Source organism: Parasteatoda tepidariorum, chromosome 1, assembly GCF_043381705.1.
Source record: "Parasteatoda tepidariorum isolate YZ-2023 chromosome 1, CAS_Ptep_4.0, whole genome shotgun sequence".
NCBI classification, from domain to species: Eukaryota; Metazoa; Arthropoda; class Arachnida; order Araneae; family Theridiidae; genus Parasteatoda; species Parasteatoda tepidariorum.
The window spans coordinates 87,529,257-87,547,430 of record NC_092204.1 but is presented as its reverse complement, the minus strand read 5'-3'; the positions used below and the strand labels follow the sequence as shown (position 1 = coordinate 87,547,430).

At 31.6% G+C, this 18,174-nt stretch overlaps 1 protein-coding gene across 1 annotated transcript in view; it reads left to right on the top strand.

Moving 5' to 3' along the window:
* Positions 1-18,174, top strand: part of LOC107444936 (probable G-protein coupled receptor No18) — a 256,570-nt gene that overhangs the window by 225,060 nt on the left and 13,336 nt on the right. The window contains exon 3 of the mRNA XM_016059213.3: positions 11,795-12,178. Within this exon, the coding sequence (XP_015914699.1) occupies positions 11,820-12,178 (359 nt within the window). The 5' untranslated portion in view covers positions 11,795-11,819. The remainder of the gene's footprint in view (positions 1-11,794; positions 12,179-18,174) is intronic.

Sequence of the window (18,174 nt, the reverse complement as noted above, 5' to 3'; positions counted from 1 at the left end):
TTCGTATCGACCAGCCATCACTGGGATTCGAACCGGGTCCACCTCATTGAAAGGCGAACGCTCTATCACCTGAGCCATCGCGGCTCATATCATCTTAAACTATTGTCTTAAACTTTAAATTCAGCTAACTTGCTCTACTGTAATAAACTTTTAGTGTTCCGGTGTCTCAGTCGATCAGAGCATCACTTGCACCAAAGCAGAGGATCACTTGCACCAAAGCAGAGGATCTCGATCTCAATCCTGGCAGCAGACAATTCACCATTGCTAAGAATCTTCTTATGGGTCGTGACGTGGAAGTATGGAGAGAAGGGTACCAGATCAGGAGTTGACCACTTCGTCTGACCATAGTCAGAATTATGCAACATTTCATGGCCATTAGAAGATAGAGCTCTGAAGCAAAAAGGTGCTAATTGATGTGATATTTCACTGAGCCTATTATACGCATTTATTTTAAAATTTCAAAAATAATATATGTAACCATACAATTTATATAGTGGTGATGCCACAGGTGGATGAAAAGTTTCATTACCCTCTCCATGAAGTTAGAAAATCTCGAAAATTTTATCAAAGAATTTTTAATAATTATTAAATTTTCATTATCATAAATATTTATGAATTTCGAACAATATAGTGTTCTTTTGTTGTAACGAAGATGTAAATAAATTATCCCTAAAAGTTTGAACACTCCTTCAAATCAGAAAAAAGAATTTTATAAATGCAATCAAAAGAATTAAAAGAAAATAATAAATGCATCGTATAACTACTAGTTAAGCTTATTACCACAATCCATTTGGTCTTAGAAAATAGTCATTTTTAGCTCTTTAAAAAGGACACGTTGGATTTTTATTTGTTCTATCATAAGAATGAAAACTTAATGCATTTCTCCATAGTTGCTGCAAGAAACGTTCTCGTGTTATTAAAAAAAATATTTATAAAACATTCTAGTATTTGAGTTTCAACTCTTTAATACTCAACTCAGCAATGTTAGTTTTAAGGAAAGAAGTTTATTATTTTTTTTGCATATATTCTATGATTAGACCGTATTCATAATTTTTCAGTACTCGCAATTTTTTAGAAAATTAGTTTGTTTCGTAACCAGTGCATTATTTATTCATTTTAACAAAAAGTAATACTAAATTAAAAGTGATAAAATAGAGCTGCTTGAGCAAACGATTTTATAAACGATGCAGTTTAGGAATCATTTTATAATTTTTATCACCTTTTAATTTCCTTTAACTGAAGAATGACTTATTAAATAACAATAGTAATGCTTTGCTATAAAATGCAATTTGAATTGATATTTAAAAATAGCAAATAGTAAAATTAAATTTTACTATTTGTAATTTTAAACTCTATTTTTATTCAAGTTTTAAAATTAAATACTTACTCGTTCACTTATATTATTTTTTAAACACAATTACTGTATACTATAATACTTTAAATAAAACAAACATTCACAAAAATAAACTCTATATCTTACTGATAAGCCTACAATGCTTCAACTACGTAAATTTAAAACTAACAATATACTTTGAAAAAGCTAATAAAAAGATAACTTTGAAATAGTACCATATAAAAAATAAATTGCAATTTGTATTTATAAAGAAAACTTCTGTTCAACATTTTTCAGAATCTTTTTTTTAAACCAAATACCATCTCGGAAAATTTCACTAAGCCTTTGACAAGTTCCTTTTATTACTACCATAGCAAGAAAAAAAGAAGCTATTGCCGCTAAATGTTTTTGTTGTCTACATAGCCTTACAAAACAAATCGTTAATACGACGGTTAAATTCTTCCATGTGTAGAAATTTAATTTAAAAGGCTCTTTCCAAACACAAAGAAAGAGCAGTAAAAGAAAGCAATAAAAACGAGAAACTGCCGTGTTACATTTAATTTTCTATTATTCTGGTAAACACCATATACAGAAATGTCTCCTTAACTATTTATCTGAACAATAGTTAAAATATGAACAAAATGTATGTAATAAGTTAGTTTGGCAATTAAAGAGCCATATATTTTGTTTTCAACCATTAAATTTTGCCTTTAATTAGCTTTGGATTTCAATATGGCTGCTTAAGATTTGTCGAGGCATATTATTTGTCAGAGGCATTATTGTACGTTGTATCATAAATTTAAATTGTTGGTAGAAATTTAATTGTTTTTAAACGATTTTGGGTTTGTATTTTAAAAGAAATTAAGCGGGTTCTAAACATGCGGAATTTTATGTTTTTCCGCATTATAACGTTAATAGAACGACACTACAATGAATTCAAAATGTGGATGAAATATAATTTATAAAATAAGGTTTAAATATAGTATGCTAGTTCAAAATAAGGGATTCAAAAAAAGGAAATAAGGATTATTAAAAATAAAGAAATAAAGATAATTCAAAATAAAAGAATAAGAATTATTCAAAATAAAGAAATACGAATTATTCAAAATAAGGATACTGATTTAAGAGAAAAATAATTGGTAAAAACTACTACTTTTAATAGAGCTAAACCATATTTGCGTTACACGGAAGGAAATACCACGAAAATCTCCCGACGGGAAGGGGATTCTAACTGAGAATATTTTACGTCAATACTGGGATCGATGCTAACCCGGTGAGAATTTATAATGACCAGCCAAGTCTGGATTCGTACCTGGTTCACCTCATTCGGAGGCGAGCGCTTTATCCCCTAAAGCAAACCGCCTAAATAAATCTACAGGGCATAATCTTTATCAATAGAGCAAAACTAGTTTTCGCATGTGATTAGACAGGAAAACTATTGTACTGAAGAGAAATATTTACCCTAAATCGCCCGTTAGGGAAAATGCCTAAGATTTGGAGCATTTGCTTACTCTGTGCCAGAGTAAAAATAAATATATAAATTGAACAATTATAAATTCTTAAATTTCTAAATTTTATTAATTATTAAGTTTCTTTAAACTAATCTTTTGCGAGAAAATGTTCAACAAAATTCTTAACAGTTCTCGACAAGATATGTGATTAATGCTTATTAATTTTAAATTTTTATAATTGATAAAATTTGGAAACGATTTTCGCTGTGAGAGATTTTTCATGGTTTTTCATATTCAATATATATATATATATATTAGACTAAAATAAAAATACAACACATTTTTGAAATTATTATAAGATAGATCAATAAGTAAAGATACCGAACATTGTTTCAATGATATTATTNATATATATATATATATATATATATATATATATATATATATATCGAAGTAAGAAAACCGCTTTCTGGTTGCTACAAGTAAAGCCTCGAGTCTAAAAAAGTTGACGTTTTAGATTGTTTTGCATTTGAAGAACATACATCGTGACATTCAGTGTAAATATATTTTAGAAAGTTTGAACGTTTTTTGACATTTTAATATCTTTTGATATAACTTGAGCATTGAGAGTATTTTTCGTTAAATCAGAATATTTAAAATATCAGCTATTTTTATTTCCCCATCAGAAGGAAAACAAAAATACTTGGAAATTTAATATAAAGCAAGGTTTCGAATGCCAATCAAAACTGAAAAACAGAAAATATCAGTAACTTTTGATGTAATAATCGGATATCTTGTGATAAGGTGCAATCATAACGATTCAAAATTATAACCTTCAAAACGCTAATTAATTTTTACGAGCAATATTTTAAGTTATAAAATCAGAAACAAAAAGATTTTTTTTTGAGTAAACAATAAAACATTTTTTTTCGACGAATTTAAAATTCTTACCCTCTAAATAGGGAGATAGCAGCAATATGGCACACATAGTCACAACTATTTAGTCAAAGGCCAAAAATCAGAACCCATTAATGTTAGTCTATCGTTTTTGAGTATATCGCCTTATCTCTAAAATCCATCCACTAAAGGGTTAAATTAAATCCACTCACTAAATGGTTTCAAAGAAAGATACATTTTATTGTAAAACTCGTTTAATCAAAGATCATTCCATTTAAAGTCTAATTTTTAAGACCATTTTATTTAAGAGCCAGTTTTTTTAAAAAAATCGGTCACGTCAAGCGGTGTTTGATACTTGACACTCATCATTTTCTTGACCTTTCTAGGATATGTTCTCTGCGTATTTGCCTGTTCCAAAAATAATTTTGTTTTTTTTAATTTTATTTATTTCTTTATTATTGAAAACGAAAGGTTATTTTTTTCCAATGAGTACATATTCTATAGAATTATACACCGAAGAGCCATTATACTATGGCCACCTTGCTAATAACATGTAGGACCGCCTTTAGCCCTCAAAACTGCTAGCACCCGCCTTGGCATTGATTCCACAAGGTGCTGATAGGTAGTCTGAGGTATCTGGTACCAAGCGCTCACCAACTGGTCCTGCAATTCCCTCACATTGCGAGGGGGTAGCATGGCAGGAAGAATTTGGTTTTCCAAGTAGGACTACAAATGCTATATTGGATTAAGGTCAGGTGAATTTGGGGGCCAAGACATGGCTTGATAGTCACTGGAATGTTCCTCGAACCAATCCGTGAAGATTCAACCCTTATGACATGGTGCATTATCCTGTTGGTAAACACCATACCCCGCAGGAAAAACTGTTGCCATGAATGGGTGAACCTGGTCTGCAACTATGTTCAAGTAGCTTACGGACGTCAGGGATTGTTCCATGAGGATTATGGGTCCTAATGTGCCCCATGAAAACATTGTTCCTGGGCGAGAAACCATGAAAACCTGGGCGAGCCCATTGTTATACATGGAGGGTGGTCATAATGTAATGGCTTTTCAGTGTATATTGTCCATTCTGATTCAATACAGTTTGCCATCTTGTAGAACAATTCCTCGCTCACTAAATTTTTGTTCCTTGCTGGCAAAGAAACTGATCTAGGTGTTTGTTTTTTTTTTAACTTTTAAGAGACTTTTGTAGAGACTGGAACAAATATTGTAGGCAATCTCCATTTTTCGTCCTCAGTGATGATGCGTTTCAAAAATGGTTCACTTTTCTTGACGTTTGAGAAGCAAATCACAGACGTTAAAACGACGACACAAATTCCAAATGAACATGAACGGTCGAATCCGTTCGCCGTTTTAAGTCAATTATTCTTATTCTTTATTGGGAATCAGCTACAACTGACCTTTGAGAATGTGGTGTACCTTCAACATTAAAATTGCTGGATCGAAATATTGCAAACCGTTTTCGCACTGACATTCGGTCCTTAAATCTTCTCCGTACACATCGGGTGATTTTCTGCCTTGAAATGAGCAGTATTTTTACCTTTTCGACAGTAAAAATAAATAAATAAAAGATAAAATATGCCGAAAACGCTACTCTCTACTTTTCACTTTCTCTATTAGAAAGGGCACCGACCAAAAGCCCCTGCGTAGAAACAATCTAACTTTTTCTCAAGCAAATCTTGCTAATATCAAGCTGTCAAAATATAAAATGATTATGCGACTGTTACGATTGGGTCGTGTGCAATACAATTTAAGTTCAGTGTTATACAATTAGGTCCTGTGTTAGAAGATATTTAGATTATTTTCCGAACAACTTAATAAAGCTATTAAGCACGTGTTTATGTTTGTGAGGGGGGGGGGGATTCTGGGTGAACAAGCCTGAAAAATCCTCTGATATTTGAGAAAAATACATATAATTACAAGTTGCAAAACTTTTTGTGAAACTCGTAAAATCATGGCACTGTCCATTATTTTATGTTCTACTACGTTCACACTGATTACTAACTATCAGTGGACCTTTGCATCCAGGGTCAAAGGCCCTTCAAAATTCTTTAAAAAGGCGCTATTTTCTTAGACTTTAACTGTCAAAATCTACCAGTACCAACAGTGAACCCACAAAGTAAATACACACTAATGATATGTACAAAAATCAACATATGAGAGATGTATATTTAGCGTGAACCCTAAAGTAGCGTGGAATTGAAATTTCCCAAAACTTTCAAGGTCATTAACTGCCTTTCCCAAATTAGACATGAATAAAGTTTTTTGGAAAAGAAGCCCTAAGTATAGTAGGAAAAAAAATCTATGCACAAACCTATGTTTCCTGATTAAACTTTTTTATACTGTGACCCTTAATTTTAAGGCCTGCGCCTGAGTAACTGGATACAGAAATAGTTATGGGAAAACTATAAAAGTTTTTTAAAAAATGTGATTTGGCCCAATATGAGTATATGAAGTTAAAACCTTTGCCCGAGGCGAGCTGCATTCTCAATCTAGAATTAACTGATGGAGAGGAGATTACACTTTGCTAACTAGACGAGTGACATATTGTTTTACGCTGAATCGAACAAAATTTTATCGAAATCGATACAGCTAATAGATCAAAAGTTATAGGAGTCTTTATGGATAAATAGTGCAGTGATTTGCTATTAGATCCTGTGGATTTTTTAGGTTTAATCTTATGAGCTAAAACCAATAAATCAAATGAGAGCAGACCAATTTATTATTAATAATTTAAGAAATATTTCATACCTTATTTTGAACATATTAACTTTCCGATTTTACACTGAATCGAATTAAAATTTAGGCCAATCGGACGAACAGTTTTTAAAATTTTATTTTAAAACAGCATAAATTTTGACTACTATCTGTTTACTTATTTGACATTACTATGTAAGCACTTAAAGTTTTGGCTCCCGTGTACAATTTTGGTTTGCTTGAGTCAAAAACTGTGCTTTTTATAAATTAAATCATTTTACCTCTTAAAGCTTTAAAATTATTAATTGCATTAATTTGGTTTCGATCTCATTTAAGAGTAAATAAATACGGATGATCAAATACATTGCTTGTTTATACAGGGTGGTCCTAAAATATATGTCAAAAGTGTAAAGATAGGTGGAGGGGACATAAATAAGCATATTTCGGATAGGAATGTGTGTGCGGTAATGGGACATTAAAGCACGAGCTTGTAAAGCAGTATGAATCAGAGGAAACTGAAAAGACAAGTAAAGACAAAAGAAAATAAAAATTTATCAACAGTTTACAAGAGGTGCTCGAAAGAGCAGCCACCAACATCGATACAAGATTCAGAGCAACGGCGCATGGATCGGCGTACATTAGAAAAGACGTTAGGCATGTCGAGCACATGCAAAGCAGCAACAGACAAGCGGGCAACAAGATCTTCTTGATGGGACTCTCGTACACCAGGCTTTTAATATGACCCCAAAAGAAAAAATCCAAGCAGGTTAAATCAGGAGAACGCGGTGGCCAGGCAACTGGACCACCCTGTCCTATCCAATGCTAGCCGTAGACAGCGTCCAGGGGATTTCTGACGCTCCCTGAACATCCTCTGAGCAGCTAATTCGTTTCCTTGTGCAGCCCCATACATGAAATGCACGTCGGCAAGCTCCACATTGGTGAAACGATGCATGCTGTTTGAGATCCTTGCGGGAATCCAGCTAGCAAGCGCTTTTATGCGCCGCAGTCATCAGCGCTCCCTACCGGCTCAAGGCGGCATTACCGCACACACAATCCTATACGAAATATGCTTATTTAAGTCCCCTCTACCTACCTTCACATTTTTGACAAATATTTTAGGACCACCCTGTATAGCAATGTCAAACGTGTTAGTACAAAACAGCACTTTTTCTATAAAAATCCAACAGACCAACCACCTTTATTTTAAAGTACTCCATATTCATTGTAGAAACAATGAAGGCCACCTTTGTGGCAAACTTGTATAAGGGTATACGAAATCATTCTAAAAGCCTCTGAATCGCTCATGCAATCGTGCGTAACAGCGATACGCACATGCACGAACATAATTTTTTGTTTTCGTTTTTAAGCGTTCGCATGCATGAACTGCATGCGGTTCGCGGTGCTCGTGTATCTATTTTTGTTACTGTGTTTTCGCATTATCCTTTGTTTTAAACGTCAATGAAACTTGTCTTATTTTATTCTATAATTTATTAATGTAGCAGTGATAAATTTTACACCACACCCTTTCAGACTAAATAAATTCGACCGACGTCAAGGGCTAAAAGAAAAGCTCGAACTGTTTAATAATTGTATATTGGTACGTGAAAATCCGATAACTAAATAAAAAGTTTTCAAGGATTCAGATTTTTTTCACGCAATGTACTTTACAGTTCTCATACGCACTGACTACTGTTCACTTTGAAGTTTATTTTAATCATTTTTCTTGAAATATTCAGTTAATACTCAACATATTATTTGTGACCTTTAAACATATTTAAAGTTTTTTTATATTAGTATATTGATACGGTGATTTTATTCGTGTAATTAAGTAAAATTATAAAATTTTTCATATTCTTGAACTATGTGTCTGCATTACTATGTATCTGCATCTAAATATTATATCAGCATCAAGCCTTCACACTTACCCAAAGCATTACCATACAATTTACTCGCACAATAGCACTTTAATTAAACGAAACAAAATCTCTCTATTTATACAGGACTCAGCAAACCTTTTTCTTCCATTTAACAATATCTTCCTCAATCAATTAACAACCATTAATCAATGAAATGCGGGGAAAGAAATTTACCCTATAGAAACAGTCCCGTCCTCTACTGTGACCTCAGTTAAATATAAAAGCCCTCTCTCTCTCCGTGTGATTAAAGACGTAAAAGTAGGACTATCCATCATGAAAAGCTAAGATGGCTAACATGAACGCCCTGTGACAGTGGTGGTTGGTTTAGTAACTTGAGACCTTCCTTCTTGGCTACTTTTAGTGAAGTAGTTAGGTGAGACAGATAAATGGTGTGATCACAAAAGACTAGTAATTATGGTCACGGTTAGGAGGGCCTTTCCCTTTTTGTTGAAACTTCTAGTAACATTGGAATATTCTTCTGCGGATGCTTAATCGTTTGGGGAGGTTGAAGTTTCCCAAGTGTAAGTTTGTAAAGTAATAGTTTTAAACATTTTCTTGCTTTAAAAAGTTGAATTCTGTCATTTTATTACATATTTTTGTTCTCTACATCATTAAAAAGCACTGCTTTGTTTAATTTCATTAATTTAAAAAAAAATTAAACACTTATATAAGGCTTCCACGGGTTTAGGAAATTTATAAATAGTAGTAAATTTAGGTTGTTTTCTTCGTCATTAAAAAGCACTGTTTTGTTCAATTTCATTAATTTAGAAAAAATTAAATACTTTTACAAGGCTTCCACGGTTTAAGACATTTATTAATAGTAGTAAATTTAGGTTGTTTTCTTCGTCATTAAAAAGCACTTCTGTTCAATTTCATTAATTTAAAAAAAGAATTAAATACTTTTACAAGGCTTCCACGAGTTTAAGAAATTTATTAATAGTAGTAAATTTAGGTTGTTTTCTTCGTCATTAAAAAGCACTTCTGTTCAATTTCATTAATTTAAAAAAAATGAAATACTTTTACAAGGCTTCCACGGGTTTAAGAAATTTATAAATAGTAGTAAATTTAGGTTGTTTTCTTCGTCATTAAAAAGCACTGTTTTGTTCAATTTCATTAATTTAGAAAAAATTAAATACTTTTACATGGCTTCCGCGGTTTAGGAAATTTATTAATAGTAGTAAATTTAGGTTGTTTTCTTCGTCATTAAAAAGCATTTCTGTTCAATTTCATTAATTTAAAAAAAAATTAAATACTTTTACAAGGCTTCCACGGTTTAAGAAATTTATTAATAGTAGTAAATTTAGGTTGTTTTCTTCGTCATTAAAAAGCACTATTTGTTCAATTTCATTAATTTAAAAAAAATTAAATACTTTTACAAGACTCCCATGTGTGTAAGAACTTTATTAATAATAATAATAAATTTAGGTTGCTTTCTTCGTCATTAAAAACTACTTCGTCTTTTCATTAATTTGAAAAATATTTGAATACTTCTACAAGGCTCCCATGATTCTAAGAAATTTATTAATAGATATAGCAAATTTAGGATAATATTTCTAGTAGAAATGTCCCTTTTTAAAATGCCATTTTAACGCTTAGAATTCAAACAGCTTAAAAGTCTCATAAGGTTAAGCGTAGAAGGGACAACATATTAAAAAAACACTGCCACTTGTTACATTTTCGTCATAACTTTTTAAAACAATTATTGCTTTTTTTATAGCAATTTAGGGTTTGAGGACGAATAATTCAACTTATTTTCTATCAACAGTTCATTAGATTAAAATGCATAAAAGTATTTCAGTTTATTTTTTGTTAAAAATATAAATCATCTAAGTGGCATTTTTATTATCAGCTCATCTAGGTTAGCCATCAACTATAAAGTTAAATTTTCATCTGTCAAGCATAAATTAACTTTTCAAAAACATTTCGCATTGAACAAATTCTAATATATATTCAAAAAATAATTTATGTCCCTTTATATGATGAAGAATGAGTCTAAAAAGCTTTCTATTACAATAATGCTGTGTATCCCAATTTAAAATGAAGTAACAATTTACTTGTTTTAGTAACTAACATATACAGTTAATAATTTATTATGCTTCAGAATATGCATTATTATACTAGATACAGAAAATTACATCTAATTATAAGCTTTTTCTTCCATACTATTATAAGTTATTCATGTATTGTTGGATGCTTTGTACTATATCGTTTAAAATTGCTGTAATCTTACCATAGTTTTAGGCTGAACAATAGAATCACATTGATTAATATTTATTACATAATAATATGACTCAACTTGCGCAAAAATATAGTTCAATTTAACATCTTAATATTGCTACACTAAATTAATGGCATATTATAGTTTAAAAAAATTATATTGTAGTTCAAATAGAAATATAAAAGCCACGATAACTTTTAGGTTAAAGATACTAATATGCCATTTTAAAGGACTTTGATCCTCAATGCCACAATCATGCCGCTGGTCCCCAAATTATGGAGCCTTAACCTCCATGACCCCTGGCCTTCAACGAACTGTTGCGGGAATACTTTACTAGAAGCGAAAATTACTCCCTAACTAAAATAAATTGTTTTTGTGGTTCTTTTAAGGTTTACCGGTGTGAAAAAAATACACCTGAGATAGAAAATGAGGTTTTTGCTTTACCCCGAAAATAACCTCATCAGTAAACGCCAACTTCAACCTAATTTACACATCATAAAATCAACCTTATATATAGCTCAGCAATACTTTAAGTTGAAATCGGGTGAAATTATTCACACCACAAATATACTTATTTGCTTGAAGTGTTGAAAAAATAATCTGTACACCTCAAAAACAACCTCAAGAGTGAATAAAACAATTTAATACACCTTGATTATAAACCAAAGGAGGTTGATTCTGAAGTTAACTTCAAATAAACCTCAAATCAACCGTAACTCCTCAATACACCTTAAATGTTTGTAGGGGAATATTTTTTTCAATGCCCATCTGCATTAACATTTAGCCAATTTAGGCACCTACAGAGCAGATTTTTTGGCCACTCCTTCAGGGGCACCATATTAGGTGGGCCAACGTTGCTCCCACAATAAGAACAGATAGTACAGAGAATAAAAGAACATCTATGCCTTGCCTGAGATTCAAACCCATAACCTTTCTGGTCCAAGGCCAGTTCCCTGGCCCCTATACAGTCCGGTTGGCTTGTAAGGGAGTAAATAGTGAATCAAATATCAATGATGAATATTAGTGACATCATGATTCAAAATTGAAGCGATTTTTCTGAGAATTTATAACACTTATATATGGAATTAAACACTTTTAATCCCTTATACAAATTTTCTCTCCCACTTCACTCATACAAATTTTCTTTTTTAGAATACTTTTCATGGCTCATTTTTTTCACTCATCCTTCTTAACTATCACTTATCTTTCATCCTTTTAAAATAAATCCCATATATTGACATGGCTAACACTATTTTTTTTCCAGGTGAGAACGCCTATGTTCATATGACATGTCATCTCCCACCCCAACGACACCTCTAGACGAATATCCCACTAACCTGTCCCTGCTCGACATCAGCCTCATCGTCATCCTCACCATCATCATCCTCATCACCATCCTCGGCAACACCCTGATCATCACAGCAGTCGCCACCACTCGCAGACTTCGCACTGTCACCAACTACTTCGTCGTCAGTCTGGCAGCATCCGACCTGCTCGTTGGCTTACTAGTCATGCCTTTTGCTGTGGTCAAGGAAGTGACCGATGGTTTGTGGCTCTTTGGACAAGTCGCGTGTGAGTTGTGGGTGTCGCTGGATGTAATGCTGTGCACAGCTTCTATTTTGAACCTTTGCTGTATAAGTCTAGATAGGTACGTTGCTTTTAATTCAAAAATATTGTTATTTTCAAACTTTGCGAAGACTACTATAAACATTTACCCGATATAAATGTTCAACTTCTATGTTCTTTAACGATATCCAATCAATAAATGAATCTTTTTATTAAGATTAATTAGGTATTAAAATAATAATTAAAGAGAGATGAAGCGTGAAATATTTAATTAGTTAAGAAAAACTAAATTGTAAATAAGATACTAATTAATTTTGTCTTATATCACACTAAAAGCATTACTTTAAGAACAACAACGTAATAAAGGATATGCATATAATAAAAATATAACTATTTTTATTAATTTGCTTAGCTTTGCATAAATTTATTTCCAATATTTTTTTTATTGTCTGGAATATCTTCCTTAAACAATAACATCATTCAAAGCTATTAAAAGGCACAGTGTGTACAGGACATATTTGATAGCATTTAAAAGATATAAAAGGAGAATCAGAGATTTAAAACACGCTACCAAAACTTTTGAATGTGTGTTTTTCATTAAACCAAATACAGTGAAACCTCTCGAGAACGACCACTTTCTGTTCCACAGTAAAATGGTCGTTAATGGAGGTTGGTCGTTCTAAGGGGTTATCTCCATTGACTTATGTTACCGAAGGTGCATGGTTTTTGCAAACTATTTTAATTTTAGTGCCAGTTTCTAGAAGTGGAAATGCCACTTGTAATGACAACGTGAAAACTGGATGGGTGAATAAAATTTAGCTTTAATAAAAATGACCCCTACTGATATAATTCTGAGTAGAAATTGAATTTACCAATTATGATAGAACTATTTTAAAAAAATAAACAATTTTGTTTTTTGTTTAAGTTTGCATTTAATTTTATATCCTAAATATTACTTAGCTTTAAAAGATGAGACGAGGTTTAACTATTTGCGATGCTTCGCTTTTCGCTAAAATAACTTTTTTTCCAATTTAATTTTGCACTCTAAAAATAAATCATTGATAGCATCGTCTTAAATGTCACATGAGGTTGTAGATCTCTATCAGAGATCGTCAAAATGTGCTCTCTAAATAAGAGAGTCTCACGCAAATATTTTGAATACATTTTAATCTACATATTTGTTTCGTCACTATTTTTTTGCTTTTTTTTTCCTATTTGACCATCTCCGCATTTGGTGCAGAAATTTGCCCGGTCGCTGGGAAAGGTTTTGATGGTCCCTCCTAAAGGTTTTCTTCAGCATAAAGTCTGCGGAAAAAATTCCGTGCCTTCGTAAGCAGAGGCTGTCGCTAAATAAAGGTGGTCTTTTCTTCGGGTTTCACTGTATTTCGTAAGAACAATTCTGTAGGTTATTTTAATTCTTCTTTTGCATCAATTCTGTAGGTTATTTTAATTCTTCTTTTGCATCAATTCTGTAGCTTATTTTAATTCTTCTTTTGCATCAATTCTATAGGTTATTTTAATTCGTCTTTTGCATCAATTCTGTAGCTTATTTTAATTATTCTTTTGCATCATGAGCGAAGTAGGATTTTTTAAGGACCATTTTCGGGAATTTTATGAATGCATAAATGTACATATTTTTAATTAATGCCATGGGGGTCACCGGTGACCGGTCCTGAGTTTGTTCGCAGCGCCACGTGGGTCACCGGCGATTATTAGAAACACATAATTCGAGTAAATTTTTAATGCTTTTAATTTCTTTATATTATTATCGTTACTAAAATGGTTTGAAGAAATTAATGCAATACATACTGAGAAAATCATTTTGACCAGACGGGCAAGTCATGCAAAATTACCGTGGCATTCAACGTGTTAAAAGATAGTCGGACATTCTTATCTCATGTAAAAGTATACTTCGTAGAAAAGTAGACAGTTTTCCAGAGAAATTACGGAATATATTTTCAAAATTTTCTTTATTTTGTTACTCTTCCTACAATCCTTATTTTAACATGGGGTCATGAAATTTTCAATCAATGATGTTATTTTCATTAATATTCTTGATTTATAATTATGTTGTGTCTACATAAAGTTTAATATATAAATAAACAATATAATATAAAGTTTAATATTGTTATTGTTTTTGGCATAAAGTTTAAGTAAAAGTCACAACTTACAAATTTTAAAATGAAGCCTATTTAAAATTATGCTAAATTTGTTTGAAAGAATAAAAGATTCAAACAAAACTAATTTATTTTATAGTTTCACAGCTAATTTACTAAAAATTCACCTTTTTAACGACAACACTTAAAACTCCTCTAAAAGGAGGCGTCATTTTTGTTTTAATTTTTAAAATTATTACGCTTATATATGATTAAATACAGTTCAACTGATTTAAAGAGAAAAGTTATAATATAATTATCTACAATGAGATCATTATTTCTATAATTACTAATTATAATTTTTTTCCTTAAATTAATATGACATGATTGACCGACAAAACATGTCTTCTTATTAATAAAGGTCTATCATTTCCATATTAAAAATAATTTTAAACATAATTAAAAATTAAATATCTACCTTACTTAAGAACTCTTTCCATCAGGTCTGATCTCTTAACTTTTCATAAACCATCAAATGAATGGCTTTAAAAGTTTATTATTAGCAAAATTAAAGCAATTCTATTTTTTTTTATACTTTGAGAAAAAAGCGCATATAATGGGCTCCAATCTTGAAAATTATCATCGAATAATTTTTCTCAGATGGCACTCATATGAAAACATGGGAGATGGGAGGACTTATGGCAGCAATAAAAATGAATGCCCCGGATTGTGGGAATGAAAATTACCTGCACAATTCTTTTTGGTAGTGTTGATCCTCACTCGTTTTTACGACCATTTTTTAAAACCTACTCCAGTCGGCAAAAAAAGAAATTTTAAGGTCTTGATGACATCAGGACAACGTAAAAATGACTTCTTTTACGACCTCCGGTTTTTTTCTTTTTTTTTTCTCTTTTTTTTCTTGTATAGTACTTCTAAGTTAAATGAAAGAGAAGGGTGATGACATAACTTTTATTTTCTTACAGGTTTAATATAAATGATTAAAATTTATCTTGGTCAATGGAATTCTCTTTTTCATCGATTTTGTCGTTTTTAATTAAAGGATGCATATACGATCTGAGCCAACTTGTTGCGGGTTTTTCAATTATGAGTTCATTAAAAAACAAAACTGCAGTTTTGCAACTGATGAACTTTAAAAGAAGATTCTAAGTTATCAATGGAAGATCATATTTCAATCTCATTAACTACACAACACTGATTTATGCTTCCACAGTATGACTTAAAATTTTTCATCCATTGAAGATAGCAAGTGACAATCTTACATAGTTTTCGTTGTAGTTAAAAGTTCCACAGGCATTTGGCGACAAACCTTAAAAATCAAGCTACAGCGCCAAAAGTGCGAACGCTATGATAAGATCAGTTTCTATTGATGTAAAGGATTTATACATTTTCAATATAGGAAGCTTATAGGTTAGAAATAAAGGCAAAGCATGGTCGTTATTCCCTGTTAATAACGTATAAACTTTGAAGTTAATTTATTCAAGTTTTAAAATCTCTCAATTCGAAACTAAAATCTGTCAGCATTTTACTTTTTTTCAAAGCTTTAAGTGTACTATATTGTATTATTGTTAAATATGCGGGGTGATTTTCACGGTAGAGCAAAAATGGTTGCTGTATCATCCGGACATAGGCAAACACGATTCTAAAAATGAATTAAAGAAAAATTAATAAAGAAAAAGGGGGGCAAACTCGGAATGTTAAATGCCACCTTCTGGCAGGAAAATATATCGTTTTGTTATAAGTGACACATTCTGTAAGTGATATTTTTATTGGATGGGTTCTTCGCGTGCCTCTGCTGTGTGCCTCTTGGTGGTTGTGTTCCTTATTCAGTTCTTTAGCTGTTGACATGATTTCAAATGCGACATAGCAGATCCCGTCATGAAAACATGCCATTTCATAATTTCTTCCTTTGAACTCTTTTTTTTTTAGTTTTCTCAAGCAATGAACTCTTTCATTAATTCGATTTTTATTACTTAAAAGGAATATTTTCAAAAACCGTGGTGGGATTCTTTCTCTTCCCGGTATTAGCCGGTTTACTATTGGTTAATTCAAACCAGTTGAGAGAGATAGTCGAACTTGTATTGACATTTAAGTTCCATAAAAAAGGCAAAGGTATCGTATTCTATAGTATCAATCGTCAATATATCATTACAAACTATAAACTTCGACATTTATCTATATATTGGCAAAAATATAGTTATTATTCAATTTGTTAAACTGTCTGAACTAATAATTGCGGTAGTGTTAAAAAAAAACTAGTACTAGGCGAGCCACTTGTCGCTGTCAGACCACCAAATATAAACCACTGATATATTCTGGTTTTTACAACGGTACTTATCCATTCTTATTTTTATAAACTGCCTGAACTAATAATTTCAGTAGTGTTACAAAACTAGTACTAGGCGAGCCACTTGTCGCTGTCAGATCACCAAATATAAACCGCTGATCTATTCTGGTTTTTACAACGGTACTTATCTATTCTTATTTTTATAAACTGTCTGAACTAATAATTGCAGTAGTGTTAAAAAACTAGTAGGCGAGCAGCTTGTCGCTGTCAGACCACCAAATATATACCACTGATCTGCTCTGGTTTTTACAACGGTACTTATCTATTCTTACTTTTATTCTTGCATTTGTATGTCAGTAAAAAAAAAACCAACTACATTTCAAAATAGGCAGTACTTGCTGAAGATATTTATAAACAATGAATGAGACGAAAACTTTTTTGCTTGTTTACTTCTCATATTTTATTATCTGAGTAATCGAAGTTCCTAAAAAAGCAATTAAAAATAACGCTCTAAAATAAACCTTTTTTTTTCAAAGAAAAAAAAACTGGTGTTCTGTGAAGACCACCCTTAATTTTTAAAATGTAGCCACAGATTTTTACACGTTAGGGGCCTCAAATTACTATAAAAGAGAGCAAAAAAAAAATCCGACGAAATCCAACCAAGATCTGAGAAAGGCAAGACTTGTAACCATCAAAACCTCTTGGATTGAAAGGGAAAACAGAAAGGAGTTGAATGGTAATAATGAGCGAGAGAGAGATAGATACCTCCAAGCTCAACGGGCAACCTAGTTTATTTTGTTATTAGCCATTCCGCTTTCTTTACGAATGATTCTACAGATTTCGATAGCGTTTAGTTTGCTTTCGTCACTTAAGTGATAATTTACTCTTAAATGATTAATTAAAAAAGCATTTTTTCACTTAAATACTTTTTTGACTACGAATCCAAAAATATAAACTTTGTATGGTGTTTGTTGAAAACATAGAGTGTATATTGTATAAAAAAATAACATTTATGGTTCAAATTTCTTTTTCTGACATTTCTTTTGTCTCATTTTAATCATGAATCTGTCTTAATAAATCGAATAAATTAATTTAAAAAATTGCATCGTCAAATAAATGTTATAGTTTAAAATAATTATTTTTAACTAAAGCTTTAAAACTGTAAAAGATAAGGAAATTTCTCATTCAATTAAATGCCTAGCCAGTCTCTGATAAAGTGAATAAAAACGTAAAATATTTGAAGAGGAAAAAATTGCCTCATTTTATGGACTCTATACTCGATTTAAAATAATTTTTTATTACTATTCTATTTCCTGAATTGAATTGGAGAAAATATCTTCACAAAGTAAATCGTTTGCGGAAGAGGGGGTGGGCGCGTGCGAAAAAATTGAATAGATTCCGTCACGTGACACCTTTTAGAATAACTGAACCTCATTCTGTCATGCACAGGAATTGTGAGAGTTCTACTTTGGATGCACGCAGAAAAAAAAAACACATTTAAAAAAAAAATAAAGGAAACTTCAGATTCATTCGAATTCAAACCACGGACATATTGAACAGCTAAGAAAGCGAATTGGCTTTAGGGGTTGTCTAGAATGAAAATCAATATCAAGAAATCGCTGAATCCAAGCTTGGTTCGATATCTCTTTTTTTTTACTCTTCTTTATTTTCTCTTCT